Source organism: Euprymna scolopes, chromosome 44 (genome assembly GCF_053919585.1).
Source record: "Euprymna scolopes isolate OS-2025 chromosome 44, ASM5391958v1, whole genome shotgun sequence".
Lineage (NCBI taxonomy): Eukaryota > Metazoa > Mollusca > Cephalopoda > Sepiida > Sepiolidae > Euprymna > Euprymna scolopes.
Window position 1 is genome coordinate 10632981 of NC_136525.1, and position 20307 is coordinate 10653287.

Genomic DNA, 20307 nt, shown 5'->3' on the forward strand with positions numbered 1-20307 from the left:
GAAGAGATCCTGGGCAACCGGCCATAAAGACGGCTAATGGTAGTGGGTGTTTTTCAGTTTTAATTTAACACTGCCCAGAGCATTCTAGTGTAAGTTTTATCTAATTTACTTTCAATTTATTTTTTTACTGAGAGTCCATGTTGATGAACTATAAAGCAGCACCGTCTCGATTACGGCTCTAAAAATAAGTTTTTTTTCGATCTATTCTGACGGCAGATTTCCATATAACTTTCAGTCGATTAATGCATTCGGCACAATACGGCATAATCACATTGACACACCGGTTCCCGCTGGATCACCGAAATTAAGCAATGTTGAACCTAAGTATTAAAATGGGTGACCATTTGGGACTTCCAGGTGCTGTACGTGCTCTCCGCTTATCTCGGCATTGTTTCCAGTTGTCTAGCACTTCTCCTTGCCAAATCATCCTATGCTGGATCCCAAGCCATATTGGCATCCTAGGGAATACAAAAGCTGACCTAGCTGCTAAAGAGTCACTAAACTGTGAAATCTCCAACATAAAAATCCCCTACACTGACTTTAAACCAACCATAAACCTGTATATCAAAACAAAATGGCAACAACAATGGAACACTTATACAAAAAACAAGCTACAAGAAATCAAACCTACACTTGGAGAATGGAATCCCAAATCTAAACTAAACCGAAGAGAAGAAGTGATCATTACAAGATTAAGAACAGGGCATACAAATATCACCCACTCATTCCTATTAAAAGGAGAAAATCCACCTGAATGCTTACCTTGCCAAGAAAACTACACCGTTAAACATTTTTTAATTAACTGCATTGACCTAGCTCCCCTACGCCAAAAACACTACAGCATTAACAACATTAAAGATCTCTTTGAAAAAATAAATGAAAAAACAATTCTAAATTACTTGAAAGAGGTAAACCTCTCCTCCAAAGTATAAATCTACCAAAAAAAAAAAAAAAAAAAAGAACTTTTCAACCCAAATCTCTTACAGACCTTCCTCCAATCTTACCTTGACATACTGGAAAATAAAGAACACCTACCTTACTAAGACATCCAAAGAAAAAAAATGAACTTATTTGGCCTTAAATGACCATGCAGCTGTTGATAGGCCAATAAACTGAATAAACAAACAAACAAACTTCTCCTTGCCACTGGATCCAAACAGTGCCGATTCATGAGAGGTGTGGTTGGTGATTGCGCAACCCTTGCCTCACAATTACATGCGCAGCTGCCCCCACACGGGGTATCCTTTGTCTTTCGAGACTGAATGGAACTATGAATGGAAGTGCATTCTAAGCCTTGACCATTATAACAGCACCACATCACTAACGACCTCATCCTTTTCTTTCCTATCAATGTCCGTCATATTGTGTTCTTCGTTCTCTTAACACTGAAGAGATCCTGGGCAACCGACCATACAGACGGTTAATGGTTGGATGTGTTTTCCAATTCAAGTTTAACACTGTCTGAATAATAGTTTATCAGTTAAATTTTCTATTCTTTTTTTATTTATTTATTTTGTCTCTGTCCTGTGAATGTATTGCTTGTGTTTTTTGTTGCGTACACCTTTTTTTATTCCCATAGAATTGTATGAGTATATTGTTTGATATTATTAAGATAATAGCCTAGTATCATATTGATATCATTTAATGCGTTGTTCAAGGTGAGTTCACGTCAACAAAAGAAATTCTGTTCACGTGTGGGGAATTTTAATGCATTGCAGAACGCAAATTTTTAGCCATTTTTTAAAATAGAAATTCTTGCCTATATTTGGACATATTTTATTTTTAGCACCAGAAAAATACATCATCTTTTCACAGTAATCCATAATCTAAGAAAAATAGTTAATCAATTAATTCTTCCTTTCTATTTATTTTTTATCTCTGTCCTGTGAATGTATTGTTTTTGTTGTGTATCCCTGTTATTCTCATAGAATTGTATGAGTATATTGTTAGATAGTATTAATATAATAGTATAGTATCATATTGATATCATTTAATGCATGTCTTGTTTGTTAAATAGCATGTGATAAGGTATCATAAGAAAACTAACCTAGTATGAAACAATGTGAGATACACTTTTTATTTGTAAATCTTTCTGAATTGTCATAGTATAAGATATGACAATATTAATGAAAAAGTATTGTATAATATTGATATCACCTTCTTGGGTTAAACTTGTTGAAGATGATTTTTTGTGTGGCGAATTATAGTGTATTTTTTCGACAAAAAGAACTTGTAGATTGTTTTTTTTATATGAGGAATCATATCTTTATTTTTATTGAACTATAACCTGAATAATAATATATATTGCTCTTTTTTATACTTCAATTAAAGACTAGGATTCTGAATAATAACCCTAACCCATCCAATACATCTTTTCACAGAAATCCATAATCTAAGAAAAATATGATAGTTAATCAATTAATTCTTCCATTCGTTCTTTAATTTTTTTTACCTCTCTCCTGTGAATGTATTGTTTTTGTTGTGTATCCTTTTTATTCCCATAGAATTGTATGAATTGTTTTATAGTATTAAGTTAATAGCATAGTATCGCATTCATATCATTTAATGCATGTCTTATTTGTTAAATAGCACGTGATAAAATATGATATCATAAGAAAACTAACTTAGTACATGAAATTATGTGAGATACACTTTTTATTTAAGAGTAGTATTTGTTCTGTTGATGATATTGTGGGGTTTCTGTTTGTGCCAGGCATCCATGCAATGTAAATATGTCACAGACTGCTATAAGGATATTGGAGATAAACCGTAATAACCAGATATATTCTGACACTACATTAACCAGATTACTTCGATAAATACTTTTACAGTCTTAACAAAAGGGCTACAATAATATCGTGGGGTCTCCATTCACGCTGAACGTCCACAAAATGCTCAGCAGCAATATATTGCATATGAAAGATGCCACTGTGGAATTTCCACAGGCCCCACTTTATGTTAGAATGTCTTGATTAGTTAGAAATTATTTAAAATTAAATAGCATTTCGGCAAAGTTTCATCACTTTAAAAGAAAACCTGATACTGCATGAAAATCTTCGAGTTTTCGCCACTCTTGAATTTATTAATGAATTAATGCAGCACTAGAAAAATACATCATCTTGTCACAGTAGCCCTTGATATAAAATAATAGTTAATTATTCTATTGCTTTTTCTGTGCCTCATGAATGTAATGTATTGTTTTTGTTGTGTATCCTTTTTATTCCCATTAAATTGTATGAATATATTGTTTTATAGTATTAAGATAATAGCATAGTATTGTATTGATATCATTTAATGCATGTCTTATTTGTTAAATAGCATGTGATAAAACAAGATATCATAAGAAAACTAACTTCGTATGAAATGATGAGATACACTTTTTACTCGTATATTTTTCTGAATTGTCATACTATAAGATATGACAGTATTGTATAATATTGATTATCACCTGATGCATGCGTGCATTCTTTAAAGGCATGTGATAAAATAAAATATCAAATTTGCAAGTAAAATATAACAAAAGCCAAATTAAAAAAAAATCTTTTTGAAAAATATGACGTCTATATTGTATGATAACATGTTTGTTTTTAAATATATTTTATTTTTTGGCTGATAAAACTCTTTGATTTTCAGGTTTATATTTTGTGTTTTTAGTTTATTTGATTCGAAATTCTGATTTTTTTTTTTTTAATTTCTTGTAATATACAAATACACACACACACACACACACACACACACACACACACACACACATATATTTGTTTGTTCAAGGTTAAAAATATCGCAAATTAGAGATCATTGAATTTCATAAAGTTGCTGATAGTGCTCAATAAAAAGAGCAAAATATTATTTTATTCAATTTGGATAAACAAAATTACCATTAGTCGCTACAATAAATCTACTGTTTTAATCAAACAAGACTTCAAACGGTGACAAAAAACAGTCTCTGGTCTTAGTCGAGGCATTATATATAGAGGGATTTTTAGATTTGAAATTTCCATGCATATTTTTATATACAGAGTGCGTCTGGTGTTTAAGAACATTTCTTACATTTTTAAGGATAATAAAAATACAAACAATCATACTAAATTATGTATGCAATTAAATAAAACGGTGGGAAAGATGGTGGGATCCTTCTACTGCTCCAGAAGATATCTCACTACTGATGCAATTCTCTATCTCTATAAAAGCCAAGTATGCCCAAGGATGGAGTACTGCTGCCACATTTGGGCAGGAGCTGCTAAAAACAGCCTATCCTGTCTTGACAGAGTATAAAATAGACTTTGTGGTTTAGTGGGGGATGCCCTTTTCTCTTCCCTGCAGCCTCTCTCCCACAGAAGAGACGTTGCGAGCCTGTCTTTGTTTTATCGCTATTTTCATGGCAGGTGCTCGTCTGAGCTCTAATACCTCGTTCCCCCCTCGCCAGTCTTTCACGAGAAACACCCGTCTGGCTGAAACTACTGTCAATAATTTCCCCCACTCTCTATCTGTGCCTAAATCCAAACGTAGATTCCATGAGCAAAGCTTCTTTCTTAGAACTGCACGCCAGTGGAACTCTCTTCCGCTTGCCTGTTTCCCACCTGACTACAACTTGGACGTCTTCAAGTCCAACATAAACAAACTCCTGATAAACCGCCTCCTTAAGTAAGACACTCTATCAAAACCCCCAATACTAATGATTACTACAATACTATATCATTGATTACTGTACACGCAATAACCCTTATCCTTGTGTGGCCTTCGGGCCTTGATAAGTGTGACCCCCATGTAAAAAAAAAAAAGAAAAAGATATTAGTGCTTAAGTGACACTCTTATTTAATAATTTCATTCAATGAAATCTCCCTCCACTTCAATCACAGTTTCTATTCGAAGTCTAAACTTTTGGCAGCAGCAACAGCGTATAAGATGGTCCACATCGATGTCGTCCATTACTCTGACCATTGATGCTTTCAGAGAATATTTGGTTTATTATTATTCATCAGAATACTGTTCTCATCTTGGGATTGATTTTCTCAACGTTTCGGTCGATATATCCTCCGACCTTCTTCAGGTGTATCTTGTCAAGCTCGGGAATGTTTCTGTCGAACTCAGGAATTTGGACGGAATTTCGAGCGGAACCGTTTATTTACTTCATAGGGGTAGCATGCTCTTGTTCCACCATAACTGGATAGAGGTCCTAAGTAATTCGCAAATGTATTTTTCGGTTGCCCACACTGAGGATTGAACAGAAGAAGAGACGTTGTGAGCCTATCCTTGTTTTATCGTTATTTCCATGGCAGGTGCTCATCTGAACTCCAATCTCTGGTCCCCCCTCGCCAATCTTTCATGAAAAACACCCGTCTAGCTGAATCCACTGTGTAAAATATCCCCCAGTCTATATCTGTGCCTAAATCAAAACACGGATTCCATGAACAAAGCTTCTTTCTTAGAACTGCACGCCTGTGGAACTCTGTTCCGTCTGCCTGCTTCCCACCTGACTACAACTTGGATGTCTTCAAGTCCAATGTTAACAAATTCCTAATGAACCGCCCCCTTTAGTAAACACTTCATCAAATCTCCACACTAACGTAATGTACTTGCAATAACCCTTATCCCTGAGTGGCTTCCGGGCCTTGATAAGTTGTGATCACTGTGTAAAAAATTAAAAAAAAAAAAACCTTCAGCCTTCAGGAGAATATCACTTTTTTACAATTGATTTTACCACTGCGCCATGGGTCCTTGCGGACAAAACGACCAAAACGTTGTGAAAAATCACACTCAAGATAAGACCAGTAGTTCGATGAATAATAATACAAATAACCAAAATCAAAAATTCAGAAACGTCAGAATCTTTAGTGATTCACATCTCTCTCAACAACACCCCACATGTAATAATCTAACAGGTTATGGTTTGGAGAGCTTTGAAGCCACAAGTTGGGGATAATGTGATCATGAAAAATGTTTTGCTAACCATTTTTGAGTGGTTTGAGACTTATGCAGAGTTTCTTGGATCTCGCTAAACGATTTTCTTTGATCTCGGACATAAATTGGCCTCTTTTCATCGCATAGGACTTGTATCGAATTGTGGCTTCAGAGACACGGAGATCCTTTGCGATTGACCTCATTGACCTCTGGGGGTTCTCGTCAATGGTATTCTGAACTTGTTGAATAAACTCGTGTGTTCTAACTGATGCTGTCAGAGCATTGCTAGTGTTTTTTTTTTTACGTCTGGCAACAGGAGAAATTTTCCCATCATTTTCTTCCAACTTTTTTGTGAACTTTAAAAACAAAAGATCGGGTGACTTTAAGAAATTGTGCAATTTGTAAATCGCTGTGTTCTGCCATTATTGCAACTATTACGACATGTCTTTTCATTTCCTGTGTCAAGCTTTGGAATACGTACAAAATTTTGAATGGAATTTTATGTAATCCACAGAGATAACTTGTTCTTGTTCCATCAGCCATGACCAGTAGAAGTCTTAAGTAATCTGTAATTGTTTTCTTGGTATCGGTCGTACTTAGGATTTACACCACAACTTCTAGAAGACTTTAAAACACACACACACACACACACACACACACACACACACACACACACACACACACACACACACACACACACACACTACATTTTTTGGATTTGCATGACAATTTCAAATTAGAACAGTCTTTACTTTAGTAACCTAAGATTGTTATCTCCCTTTCGTCTGCCTAAAAAAAAAAAAAATCTTATTTTCGTTTAACTTAAGATTTAAAAAAAAAAATCTATTTAAACTTTGTAGTTCCTACATCCGACTTCAGTAAGCCAGGATTATCTCCCCTTTCTTAAAAAAAAGAAGAAAAATCCTATTTTCGTTTAACTTAAATTTAATTAAAAAAAAACAACTTTTTTTTTAACCATTTTAGTCCCTAAATCCGACTTCACCCAAAAACTGAGTGAAATTTGGGCTAAAGAAAAAGACACGGCCACATTTACTTGTGAATTTTCCGAAGAAAACGTCCAATCGATTTGGATGAAAGGTGGACAGAAATTAACATCAAACGACAAATATGAAATAATCCGAAACAAGAAAGTCCACAAACTTATTATTCGTGACGTCACTGTTAAAGATCAGGGCGAATATACTTGCATTTATCGCGATACTTCGACTTGGGCTAAGCTGGTCGTTGGAGGAGGTGAGTTTTGTTGCAGGACAAAATGTATGAAATAAATTACAATTACAACAGATTTTATACATTATAATGTCAATTCGCAAATTATGTTTTATATTTCCAAATTTAATTATTAAATTTAAATTAATCTATCTTTTTTTTTTTTTTTAGTTAGACATTAAATTTTTAAAATTAGCCATGATGAAAATCATAATTCTCGTAAAAAAAAAAATATTTTCTAGAGTTTTAGTTTTGGACCCTTTTTGGTTTTAAGTATAAATTATTTTTATATTTCAAAAATTTAATTATTGAATTTTAATCAATCTTGTTTTTTTGGTTAGAAGTTTAATTTTTTTTAGATAAATTTTTTCTAGAATTGAACTATATAAAATTTTGAATCGTCTAATAAGACTTTGATTGAATAATTAAAATTTTAATTGGCAATTAAAACTTTATTTGGCCATTAAAATGTTTAATTATCTATTAACATTTTAAGATGACTATCATATTTAGATTATATTAAATATTGTTAAATTTATTCAAAATTTTAATTACTGCAAAATAATTAAAGCATCAGTTTTCAAATTGGAAGTTAAAAAAAAAGCATTATGTATCAAAATTTTCATATTATAGCATTTTTTAATCATTTAGAGCATACATAATTTTGTAAATGGTAAAATGAACCGGTAAACATGCATGTTAACCTAGTCGATCATGGCCTACGTAAATAGAAGGCCGTTTCAGTAAAGTCACGTGACCTGCTGACGTTACGTAATAAAGTACAATAGCCACGGTTAAGTGATAGACGATTTCTTTATTTTTTCCTTTATTAAACAACTAGCCTGGGTGCCCGGCATTGCCCAGGTGTTTGTAGATGTGTGTTGAGAAAAAAAAAAAAAAGTCATAGTAGGCAGGCAGGCTCAAACCCGTACCACGAAGGGAGAAAAGAATGTGAAAAAAAAAAGTGAGGTCTTTGCAATTGTGTCCATCGCCAAACCAGAAGTGGCAAAGGTTTAAATTAAGGCTAGTCAGTCGAAAAGAGGGGATGACTTTCGAAAATATAGGCGAAAAATGCAACTCATCCCTGTAGAAAAGTGCCCAGTTGAGGGTCAAAGAATTAATGTTTTCAGCCAATTTTTTCAATATTTGTCATCTGAAGGGTCAAGCCTCAAAACGATATTGATCTTGTGAAAATCTGTCGCCTCTGTTGAAAGTTTTAGGCAGACATATAAACATACATACATACGTTTAAAGACAGGTGAGATTTATATAATAGACTAGCGAGGGGTACCCGGCGTTGCCCGGGTGTTTGAAGGTGTGGGGGGGGGGTAAAAAAAAGTAAGTATGAGGATCGAACCCGAACCGTTGAGGGAAAGTTGTGAAAAAAAAATGTGCAATGTTAACTATTGCCCCACTGCGACATGCTAACGGAAACGCGTTTGAATTTATTTAATTACTTGGATTTAGCAGGTGCTCGTTTTAATGAGTTAATGAGGTCAAGTTTGACTGCAGGATTTCATTTACTGCTGAACACTTTCCCCCCCCCCCAAGATGTTATAGGAAAAAGACTAACCCACATGCGGCGAGCGACAAATATTGAATATTTATCTTCCCGAAATCAAGCAAATTAAATAGACAGGCGAGCTTCGTTGTTAACTGTGAGATATTACGATTTATATGTGATATGAAAAGTTTTAAAAAGTTGTGAAGCGAGCGACCGCTTCTCTGAAAGAAGGCTTTTGTAGACACACAGAAAAAGCGAACATACATACATACATTTTCGCTTTTATATTTATAGATGGTCATAAAAAAACTGTTAGCAATAGACAGAGGCTACTAAGCTAATAAGGGAATGCATAAAACTTAGGAATTAGGAATATCACAATAGTTAGCCAATCGAGAACTCCGAAAATGTGACTGTGATACATGTTGATTCACACAACTCCGAGGCAGCAGGTTCAGGACAGCAGAACACAAATACAGAAGGTTTAATGTGAATGTATTGCCGCAGCACATGGCTGTATTTAAGCACTACAGTGTGGCAAGAACCATGAAATAATCTGTAGGCAACAGAAGCAAATGTTATGTTCTGGCGAGTAGACAGCAGATTTAATCCAAGCAGATTATATACTCCAGAGGAAACAGGATCGCGGAAGGGAATATGGAGGATGTATCTGTAGATGCTCATGAGAATCAGAGAACACTAACTCCAGCAAACACTACAGAGCCGTATTCCAAGTGGAGACAAATTATTGCTTTGTAAAGCCGGTACTTTTTTAGATTAGATCCACCTCCACAACTTTCTTTTAAATGACGACTTTTACAAGTTTTCTACTACGCTGAATACAGAAATCACATTGAAATTTTGCAGAAGTAAGTAGTTATCGAGATATAAAAAGTTGTATTATGCATTGTATTCTTTGGCGGCCATCTTTTTTATGTGCGTGCGCGCACGCTCCATAAACAAATCTACATGCGTAACAAAGATGGCCCCCAAATAATACAATGCATAATACAACTTTTTATATCTCGAGATGACTAATTATTTCTGCCAAATTACAAGGCGATTTTTGTATTCAGCATGGCCGAAAACCGTTTAAAGTCGTCATTTAAAAGAAAATTGTGGAGGTGGACCTAATCTGAAACGACCAGGCAATGCCAGGTAGCCAGCTAGGTGGCTAATTCTTTATCTTTTAGAAAAAAAATAATCAATGCAACTTTAGTGGAACGACCTTCTATTTACGTAGGCCACACTCGAATAGTTTAATATGTATGTTTACCAACGGACGTCGTTTATGACTGATTTTAATTCTATTAATATTTGTAGCATCAAATTTATAATTTTATACTTTCTTCTAAGATGCATAACTCATGAATTTCATAAACTTCATTTATGACTTATCTTAATTTCGGTTTATTTATGACTGATCTTAATGTCGTTTTATTTATTACTGATCTTAATTACATCTTATTTATAACTGATCTTAATTGCGTCTTACTTAAGACTGATCTTAATTTCGTCTTACTTATGATTGATTTTATTCCGGCATACTTATGACTGATCTTAATTTCGGTTTATTTATGACGGATTTTAATTTTGGTTTAATTATGACGGATTTTAATTTTGGCTTATTTATGACGGATTTTAATTTTGGTTTATTTATGACGGATTTTAATTTCGGTTTATTTATGACAGATTTTAATTTCGGTTTATTTATGACGGATCTTAATTTCGGTTTATTTACGGCTGATCTTAATTTGTCTTATTTATGACTGATCTTAATTTCGTTTTATTTATGACTGATCTTAATTTCCTTAACATTTGTAGCATCTAAACCCGAATTCACTAAAAAACTGAGTGAATTAAAAGTTCAAGAAAAAGACACAGCCACTTTTGTGTGTGAAATGTCCGAAGAGAATTTGTCACCCATTTGGATGAAAGGGGGACAGAAATTGTCTACCAACGAAAAATATCAATTGGTCACAGATAAAAAAGTGCAAAAACTTATTATTCGTGACGTCAGATTCGAAGACAAGGCCGAATATACTTGTATTTATGGTGAAACTTCTACTTGGGCTAAACTTGCTGTTCACGGTGAGTTGGTGTGGCTAAAAAACTTTATATATATGTATATATATCGCGCTAAGCAGATGCACTTATATACTGATTTGTCAAAGTGAACATAAGTATAGATAGAATTTATTTGTTAATTCAATAAGGATGAACATCTTAGCGAAAGGGGGTTTGTAGAAACTCTTTATACTGTGGCATTACAAAGACTAATGCTTCTCGACAGAAGAGAAGAGAGCTGGTTACAGATTTAGAGAAATGTGACATCTAGCTTAGTATACATTAAGATAGAAATGGAAAAAAATAGGAAGGTAAAAGAAATAAAATAAAAGATAAAGGATAAAACAAAATGAGATAGTATGGCAGGTATATATCCTAAGCTAAATGTCACATTTCTATATCTGTAATCAATTTGATATTTATATCGTAAATTAATTTCCTAAAAGCAATATCATACCTTGATTTCTTCATAGTAATGTAACGTCAATGAATTTAAACATCTTTATAGTAGATATTTTATATCGATGATTTTAAAGATGACTTACATATCAGTATTAATGAATCATTTTTTTCTTTATAGTTATATCATAACTTAGTTATTAGGTTGGTGCAAAGATAATGTCGTTTATATATATATATATATATATATATATATATATATATATATATAATTTAAAGGAGATTAGAATAATAGTCTAAAGAGCTAAGTGTATTTTAATGTAACAGTGAAATTACTAGTTTAATTAAAATACAGGAAATGCTCGTTGTAATTTAGATATATAATAAGCTCGATAGTTAAATGTCCTAGAGCTAATTCAATATTAAGTAAAGTGATTTTCAATTTAAAAATTAAAAAAAAAATTTTTTAAATTTAAAAATCAAATTTTAATTAAATTAAAAATCAGTTTCATAAGAAGGAACAGCAACAAAGTCAATTATCTGTACGATCGTTTCGGAAATCCGTGCTTTTTATTTGTGGTATACATGAAGTTATGTAGAACAATTATATATAGTTTTTTTTGGTAAGCACGGTCTCCTCATCAGCAAATTTAGGAGGATTTTTATTGAATTTAAAAGACACCATAAATAAACCTAGCATTAAAAGTAAGGCAGATGAATCTGAAAAAATTGAAATAAAAGGTTTGGATTTAAAATTTATAAGAAAATTAATATAGGTTATAGATAGAAATGAGTAGAAAAGATATATATTTTTGAATTTACATAATAAATTTGATTTAAAAATATATAGAGATAGTTACCTTTTAGTTTTTCTTTTTTTGAAATCAGGAACTGTGTTTAAAGTAGTCATTTAGATGTTTGCTATAGCTTTTTATTTTATTGAATGATGAATTTTAAAAGGGTGACGCTCGTGCAGTAAATTGTTTCTGTTAGCGTATTTTGATTTACAGACGCTACAGTTAATATATATAGAGAGAGTATTTATTTTGCAAGTTTTTAAGGGGAGATAATTGTCATGTATTATTGACTTTATTTATTATTTGATTTACGGGTCTAAGGGAGGTAATTGGTCTAACTTAATTTATTTAAAAAAAAAAAAAAATTGTAATCTATTTTTACTAATGAGTAATTTTTAATGATTTAAGGTGGTTTATATTTATCAAATTTAAACCAACGTTTATGATTACATGTCAGAAGCTCGTGTCTTGAATTTACTAGTTTGGTTGTATTTTTTATATCTTCATATTTTAAAATTTTTAGGGTTTCTTTTGTACATAGTGCACAAAATTTATCTCCTGGTTTATATGATTTGCAAGTCTCAATTATTTGCCATTTTAAGTTGAAAGAAATATTGCTATTTTTTAGTTGCCAAATATAGTTGGATAGAGTAGTTTGGTTTGATAGAGAGTTATTTTTAAAAGAATGTATACCACAAATAAAAAGCACGGATTTCCGAAACGATCGTACAGATAATTGACTTTGTTGTTGTTCCTTCTTATGAAACTGATTTTTAATTTAATTAAAATTTGATTTTTAAATTTAAAATTTTTTTTTTTAATTTTTAAATTGAAAATCACTTTACTTAATATATATATATATATATATATATATATATATATATATATATATATATATATATATTATTATTATTATTATTATTATTATTATAAAAAAATATTATAAAAATCCAGGGTTTTTTTTAAGGGTCATAATGTAAAACAATTTACGTTGTATGAGGTAATTATTAAGTTGATTAAAAAATGTAATTTTTTGACGTTCAACTATATATATAGCTGAACATCAAAAAATTACATTTCTGACGTTTAGCTATATATATATATATATATTAGTTGAACGTCAAAAAATTACATTTTTTAATCAACCTAATAATTACCTCATACAACGTAAATTATTTTACATTATGACCCTTAAAAAAAAACCCTGGATTTTTAATAATATCATACCTTCATTTCCTTGAATGCATTTTAATAATATTGATGTCTTGCATATGATCTTAAATGAACTCTTTTTTTTCCATTTCTTTAATATTATACCTTGAGTCATATTATCCTTAAGAAATGACTATTATTCTTTATAGTAATATCATAAATTAGTTTCCTCATAGTTTAGTCATAACTTGATTTATTTGTAATAATATTGTACCTTGAATGCATTTTAACAACATTGATGTCTTGCATATGATCCTAAACAAACTCCTTTTTATTTTATTTATTTAAACAAAGGGAGTTAACTCTGTGATTACTAGTAATCCTTGTAGCAATAATATAAAATTGTCTTGCGTATGAACCCTTAATGAACCCATTTTTATTGTAGCTTTAATAATTGACTAAATTTCATTAACATTTTTAGCATGCAAAGCTGAATTCACTCAGAAACTGAGTGAAATCAGAGTCCAAGAAAAAGACACAGCCACTTTTGTGTGTGAACTGTCCCCTGAGAATTTGTCACCCGTTTGGATGAAAGGGGGACAGAAATTGTCTACCAACGAAAAGTATCAATTGGTCACAGATAAAAAGGTTCAAAAACTTATTATTCGTGATGTCTGTATTAAAGACAATGCAGAATATTCTTGCATTTATGGCGAAACTTCAACTTGGGCCAAACTCGTTGTTCAAGGTGAGTTTGTGTTGACTAAAACAAAAGTATGACTTTGATAACATTTAACGCTCATCAAAGCGGAGTGTGAATATGAGGAGTGTTCCAAACGTAGTGCCTCCTATTTTTTTTTATTTTTTTATTCCAACTGAATAGATCAGAGCGAATTACAAATTGCATTGTTATGATAACTGAACTTATGCATGCATAACCTGAAAGTTACATCTCTCTGTTGTAGATATTGACAGTGTGAGACTCTAAGACATGCATTAGAAGCAAAGATGTGTCAGTGAATTTCTGACAAAAGTTCATTGAGAATGATGGCAACTCTGCGGAAAAATAAATTCTTGAGCGCAAATGTTGCTCTTTTTAATGGTACCATACTTTGGGGTAATTGCGCCAAGTTCGGGGTAATTGCGCCAACTAGTTATATATGCTCCACATATATAAAGAGCGCTTTTTTTTAGTTGGTGCAATTACCCCCCCGGATTTGGCGCAATTACCCCAGGGTACTCACGCCTTCATAGCTCTTCAATTTTTTGAGTTTAAAAAAGTTAGGAGGCTTTACTTTTGGAACGACTGTCATATTTCAAGTCGGCAACATTCCACACATTGTGTTTTTCAGTTCTTTTCCAATCGAACAATCGGCTGAATTATTTAATAACCACGTCTACAGCGCTTCTGGTCTTAGAACTATGACTATTTCTATTCTATTTTTAGCCAATTTAATTTTCCACATAATCGGCCATGGTTTGCATGTGCTTGCTGTAGGGAAGCACTTGTGCACAAACCTGGAGCCCTTCCAATACAAGAATAATGCAAGCATGCAAAGGCACTGTTAGAGGTGGCAGCATAAAAAACGGATTTGGATGTTGCTTCGTTTGCTTGTGAGTTTATTTATCAGTTGGGAGAAGAAAAAAGAAGACAATTGCTGCTGCTTTGGTAAATAAGCGAACGTTTTGTCATGAGAAAAAGGAAAACAAAATAATCTGACAAAATAATCAAGCGCGTGTGTGTGTGTGTTTGTCTTAAATCTAAAGGATTCAAGTGATTGAAGTAAGAATTAATTCCTTAAAAATATCGTTCGGTTATAAAAACGCAATCTTGTGTAATATCGAAAGCTTGCGACGGGACCAGAATGCACCTCGCCCTCTTTCGGTCCTGATGTTAGCCATCAACTGCATATGTAGTGCAAATAACAAATGATGTTTTATAATCGAATGCTGCATGTATTTATTATATATATTATATAAATTGTTACCACGTTTATCTGACTTGCTTCTAGTCTAATTACGAGCCTGGTCCTGATCCATGCATCCATCCATCCATAGCGTTGAGACCCTGGAAGGGCATAGGCCATCCACAGCTTTGTAGATGCTTTTGTAGCGAAAGGATGTCCTTTTTTTGGGGTGAGGGTGCTGGCCCCACACCCAACCTTCCCAGAATGTACATACAGCACCTATCCTTCCCAAATGGTCACCCATCTGGTACTGGCCAGGCTCAATGTTGCTTAACTTCAGCAATCCGGCGAGAACCGGCGTGTCAACGTGATTGTGCTGCACCTAATAATCATGAACGGGAGATGGGTGGGGGTTAGGGTTATGGTTTCACTTTTTCTGCAATTACATAATTGGTTGAATAGAGTAAATTATGAACATTTTAATTTCAGCCAATTTAATTTTTTTTATTTGATTATCTGTAATGTTTATTTATGCAATGTTTAATAACTTTTATTAGTGTAATTTTTAAAGTGTTTATTAATTGACACGAGCAAACATATTACACATTTTAATCTGAGTATGATTATGATTTAGTATTGTTTTTATTAATGCACTGTTTAATGTTTTTTTTTATTAGTGTACTGTTTAATCGTTTTTTTTATTAGTGTACTGTTTAATGTTTTTTTATTATTAATGTACTGTTTAATGGTTTTTTATTATTAGTGTACTGTTTAATGTTTTTTTATTGTACTGTTTAATGTTTTTTTTATTAGTGTACTGTTTGTTTTTTTTATTTATTAATGTACTGTTTAATGTTTTTTTTATTTATTAGTGTACTGTTTAATGTTTTTTATTATTAGTGTACTGTTTAATGGTTTTTTTTATTATTAGTGTACTGTTTAATGTTTTTTATTATTAGTGTACTGTTTAATGTTTTTTATTTATTAGTGTACTGTTTAATGTTTTTATTTATTAGTGTACTGTTTAATGGTTTTTTATTATTAGTGTACAGTTTAATGTTTTTTATTAGTGTACTGTTTAATTTTTTTTTTTACTGTACTGTTTAATATTTTTATTATCAGTGTACTGTTTAATGGTTTTTTTTATTATCAGTGTACTGTTTAATGGTTTTTTTTTATTATTAGTGTACTGTTTAATGTTTTTTTTTTATTATTAGTGTACTGTTTAATAGTTTTTTTTATTATTAGTGTACTGTTTAGTGCGGTTTTTTTTATTAGTGTACAGTTTAATGTTTTTATTATTAATGTACCGTTTAATGTTTTTATTACTAATGTACCGTTTAATGTTTTTATTAGTGTACTGTTTAATGTTTTTTTATAAGTGTAATATTTAATATGTTTTTATTAGTGCAATGTCTAATGTGTTATTAGTGTAAGGTTTAATGTTTGTTATTAGTGTAATGTCTAATATATTTACTACTAATAATGTCTTTATAAATGTTTTACTGATTTTACGCAATGTTAGTGAATTTTATTTGTGTAATGTTTTATGCTTTTATGTGTGAAATGTTTTTTTTTTATTAGTGTAATGTACAATGCTTTTATTAGTATTTGTCGCTTGTATGTACTTGTATTAGTATAGTATCTTGAATGTTTTCATTCGTGTAATTTTAGTGTGTATGTTTTTTACGTATGATATTCAATGTTTTATTAGTGTAATGTTTAAAAGCTTATATTAGTGTATTGTTTGAGATTTGTATTAATGTATTCTTTAATTTGTGTTTCTTAAATGTATATTTTATTACGGCAATGTTTAATTTTTTGTTACTGTTTAATGTTTTTTATTTATTTATTTATTTTGATTTATTATTGTTTCCTTAAATGTTTTTATAAGTGTAATGTTTCACATTTTTTAATGAACAAGATTTCTAAAAATAGGTTTTGTAATTAATCTTAAAATAAACTGCTTAAGTTTTTCATCATAAGGTTTTTTTTATTTATTTCTTAGTGTAATGTCTAATTTAACAAATATTTTAGTGTTTATTTAAAATATTATCAGTGTATTGGTTTGTTTTATATTAATGCAATGTTTTATTTGTGTAATATTAGTTTTTGAAATATTTTATTAGTGTATTCAGTTGAAATTATTAGTGTAATGTGTAATATATTAGTGTTTAATGTTATACATGCAATGCTTTTATTAGTGCAATGTTTTATTTGTGTAACATTGGTTTTTGAAATTTTGTTAGTGTATTCAGTTGAAATTATTAGTGTAATTTGTAAAATATTAGTGTTTAATGTTATACACGCAATGTTTTTATTAGTGCAGTATTCTATTAATATTTTACATATTTTATTAGTGTATTTAGTTGAAATTATTAGTGTAATTTGTAAAATATTAGTGTTTAATGTTATACACGCAATGTTTTTATTAGTGCAGTATTTTATTAATATTTTACATATTTTATTAGTGTATTTAGTTGAAATTATTAGTGTAATGTGTAAAATATTAGTGTTTAATGTTATACACGCAATGTTTTTATTAGTGCAGTATCTTATTAATATTTTACATATTTTATTAGTCTTTTAGTTGAAATTATTAGTGTAATGTGTAAAATATTAGTGTTTAATGTTATACACGCAATGTTTTTATTAGTGCAATGTTTTTTTAATATTTTACATATTTTATTAGTGTATTTAGTTGAAATTATTAGTGTAATTTGTAAAATATTAGTGTTTAATGTTATACATGCAATGTTTTTATTAGTGCAGTATTTTATTAATATTTTACATATTTTATTAGTGTATTTAGTTGAAATTATTAGTGTAATGTGTAAAATATTAGTGTTTAATGTTATACACGCAATGTTTTTATTAGTGCAGTATTTTATTAATATTTTACATATTTTATTAGTGTATTTAGTTGAAATTATTAGTGTAATGTGTAAAATATTAGTGTTTAATGTTATACACGCAATGTTTTTATTAGTGCAGTATTCTATCATTATTTTACATATTTTATTAGTGTATTTCTTCCACCTTAAAGTAACTTATTGTTTTGTAATTGATTATCTGAAAAAATCTGTCCAACTTTATGATTGTTTTTTAGTGTAATGTTTTATAAATATTTTAAAATATTATTGCTATGTATTAATGCAATACTTTTATTCGTGTTGTGTTTATTTTTTAAACATTTTATTATTGTACTTATTTATATTTTTTGTGTAATGTTTAATATTTTAAATATTTTATCACTCTATTTAGTATCATATACACTCTTCTTATTAGTGTTATGTTTTTAATATTTAAAACTATTAATGTACAATGATTTTAATGATTAATCCAATGCTTATATTAATGTAATATTAAATTACAAAAATATTATTGTATTAAAACTAGCTGTGCCTGTAAAACTTCCACAGGGTACTCCTTCATATGTAATATATTGATTTTGGCATTCTGTAGATGTTCAGTGTAAATCGAGATGCTTTGATATTATTGTACCTATTTACAATGCCTCCCCACGGGACAGTTAGACACTAGGCTCGTTTTTTAACGTGAAGAAAAGGTACAAAATGAAAAATTGTCTCCTCCACTGAAAGGGAACAAGAAATGGAAGTGCCACATCTGAAGAACAGATGGTATTTATTTGCTCCCCCACTGAGCAAATTAGGCACAAGGCCGTTTTTAATGTGAGGTAAAAACCAGCTCCCCTAAAAGTAGGCAAATAGGGGGCACTCTGGTTACCAAAAATAATAATTGTCCCAGTATAGAGGGTTTCCCCTCCATTGACTGGTACAAATTATCTTAAGTGCAGCATCTGAAGAACAGATACTACACTTTGATCTGGCCAAAAGGCCAAGTTTGTTGATATTATTGTAGCTCTTTTGTTAAAACTGCAAAAGTATTTATCTAAGCCAGCAGGGATGTAGCCCGGTGTAGCCCGGTTATAAAGTACACTTAAATATGATATTTTAATTCTTGCAGATTTCGTATATATTATTATAGAGTTAATATTCTATCCATTTTTTATATATTATACAGTTGCGAGTTCAAAAATAAAAAAAATATATCCATATTACTTGAATCAAAACCGAAATCAAAACTTATGAAAAAAATAAATACTAATAAATTAAATGAAAAATAAATAAATCAACTTTATATAATATTTCTAAACAGAATACTTAAAAAGAATTCTATTACTAATTTCCATTAAAAATTTAGAGCTGATTATTAAATCAGACTTTTTTAATGCAATATGCAAATGAGATAACCTCTTGAATGTTGATTCGTTTCATGCAGAGATGAAAGTATAGAAGAGTCCGTTTTCCGTATTAAAATCTATTTGTGAAATAGTGTATCTTTTACGTGCGGAGTTTGAACCTACAAACCACAAATGCAAAAAACAAAAAACAAAAAAAAACGCTATCAACTTACCCACAGTAGAATTTTCACGGCCCGTTGTTCTATCATTGTTGTTAAGCGATGACATGGAAAAAATGGCTTTACCGATGATAGATAAATTAAAATAATGGTTTCAATTATCGGTAATTATCGGGGGTATTCTGAGACAAAACTTAACTAAGATCACTCCCGGACTTATACACTTATGTCAATTTTAAAGAAAATCTGTTCAGCCGTTTCGGAGTCTATAAGAACGAACTTACACTCTCGCACACACACATACAAAGTTGCATTTATATAATTGTAGAGATATTGAAAAAAAATTGCCCCTATCACTATTATAGATTGATCTTATAAACAATATATATATATATATTGTTACATAGGCATTACCACTTATCAAGGCCCAGATGCCACTGGAGGATAAGGGTTAAAGAGTGTACAGTAGTCAATTGGACAATATAGTAATCGTTATTAATGGAAATTCGGTAAATTTGTTAACTTAAGTGGAACGGCTCATCAAGAACTTGTTTACATTGCACTTGAAGACAACCATATTGTAGTCAGCTGAAAAGCAGGCAAACGTAAGACAGTTCCACAGGTGTGCAATTCTAAGAAAGAAACTTTGTTCATGGAATTTACGTTTAGGTTTAGGAACAGATAAAGAATGGGGGAAATTATTGATAGTGTTTTCAGCTAGACGAGTGTTTCTCGTGAAAGTTTGGTGAGGGGGGGGGCATATATTGGAGCTCAGACGAGCACTTGCCATAAAAATAATGATAAAACAAAGACAGACTCGCAACATCTCTTCTGTGAGAAAGAGGGTGCAGGGAAGAGAAAAGGGCATCTCCTACTAGATTATGAAGTCTATTTTGAATTCTATCAAGGCATATTATAATAGTTATATTGTTGAGTCCCTGTGAAGAGTGACAGGTTTTTATTTGTT

The 20307-nt window shown here is 30.9% G+C and overlaps 1 protein-coding gene across 1 annotated transcript in view; it reads left to right on the forward strand.

Annotated features, from left to right (window-relative positions):
* Nucleotides 1-20307, forward strand: part of LOC145268689 (uncharacterized) — a 1072728-nt gene that overhangs the window by 268068 nt on the left and 784353 nt on the right. Inside the window, exons 37-39 of the mRNA XM_080124201.1 lie at nucleotides 6886-7155; nucleotides 10460-10726; nucleotides 13532-13798. Coding sequence (XP_079980327.1) covers nucleotides 6886-7155; nucleotides 10460-10726; nucleotides 13532-13798 — 804 coding nt within the window. The remainder of the gene's footprint in view (nucleotides 1-6885; nucleotides 7156-10459; nucleotides 10727-13531; nucleotides 13799-20307) is intronic.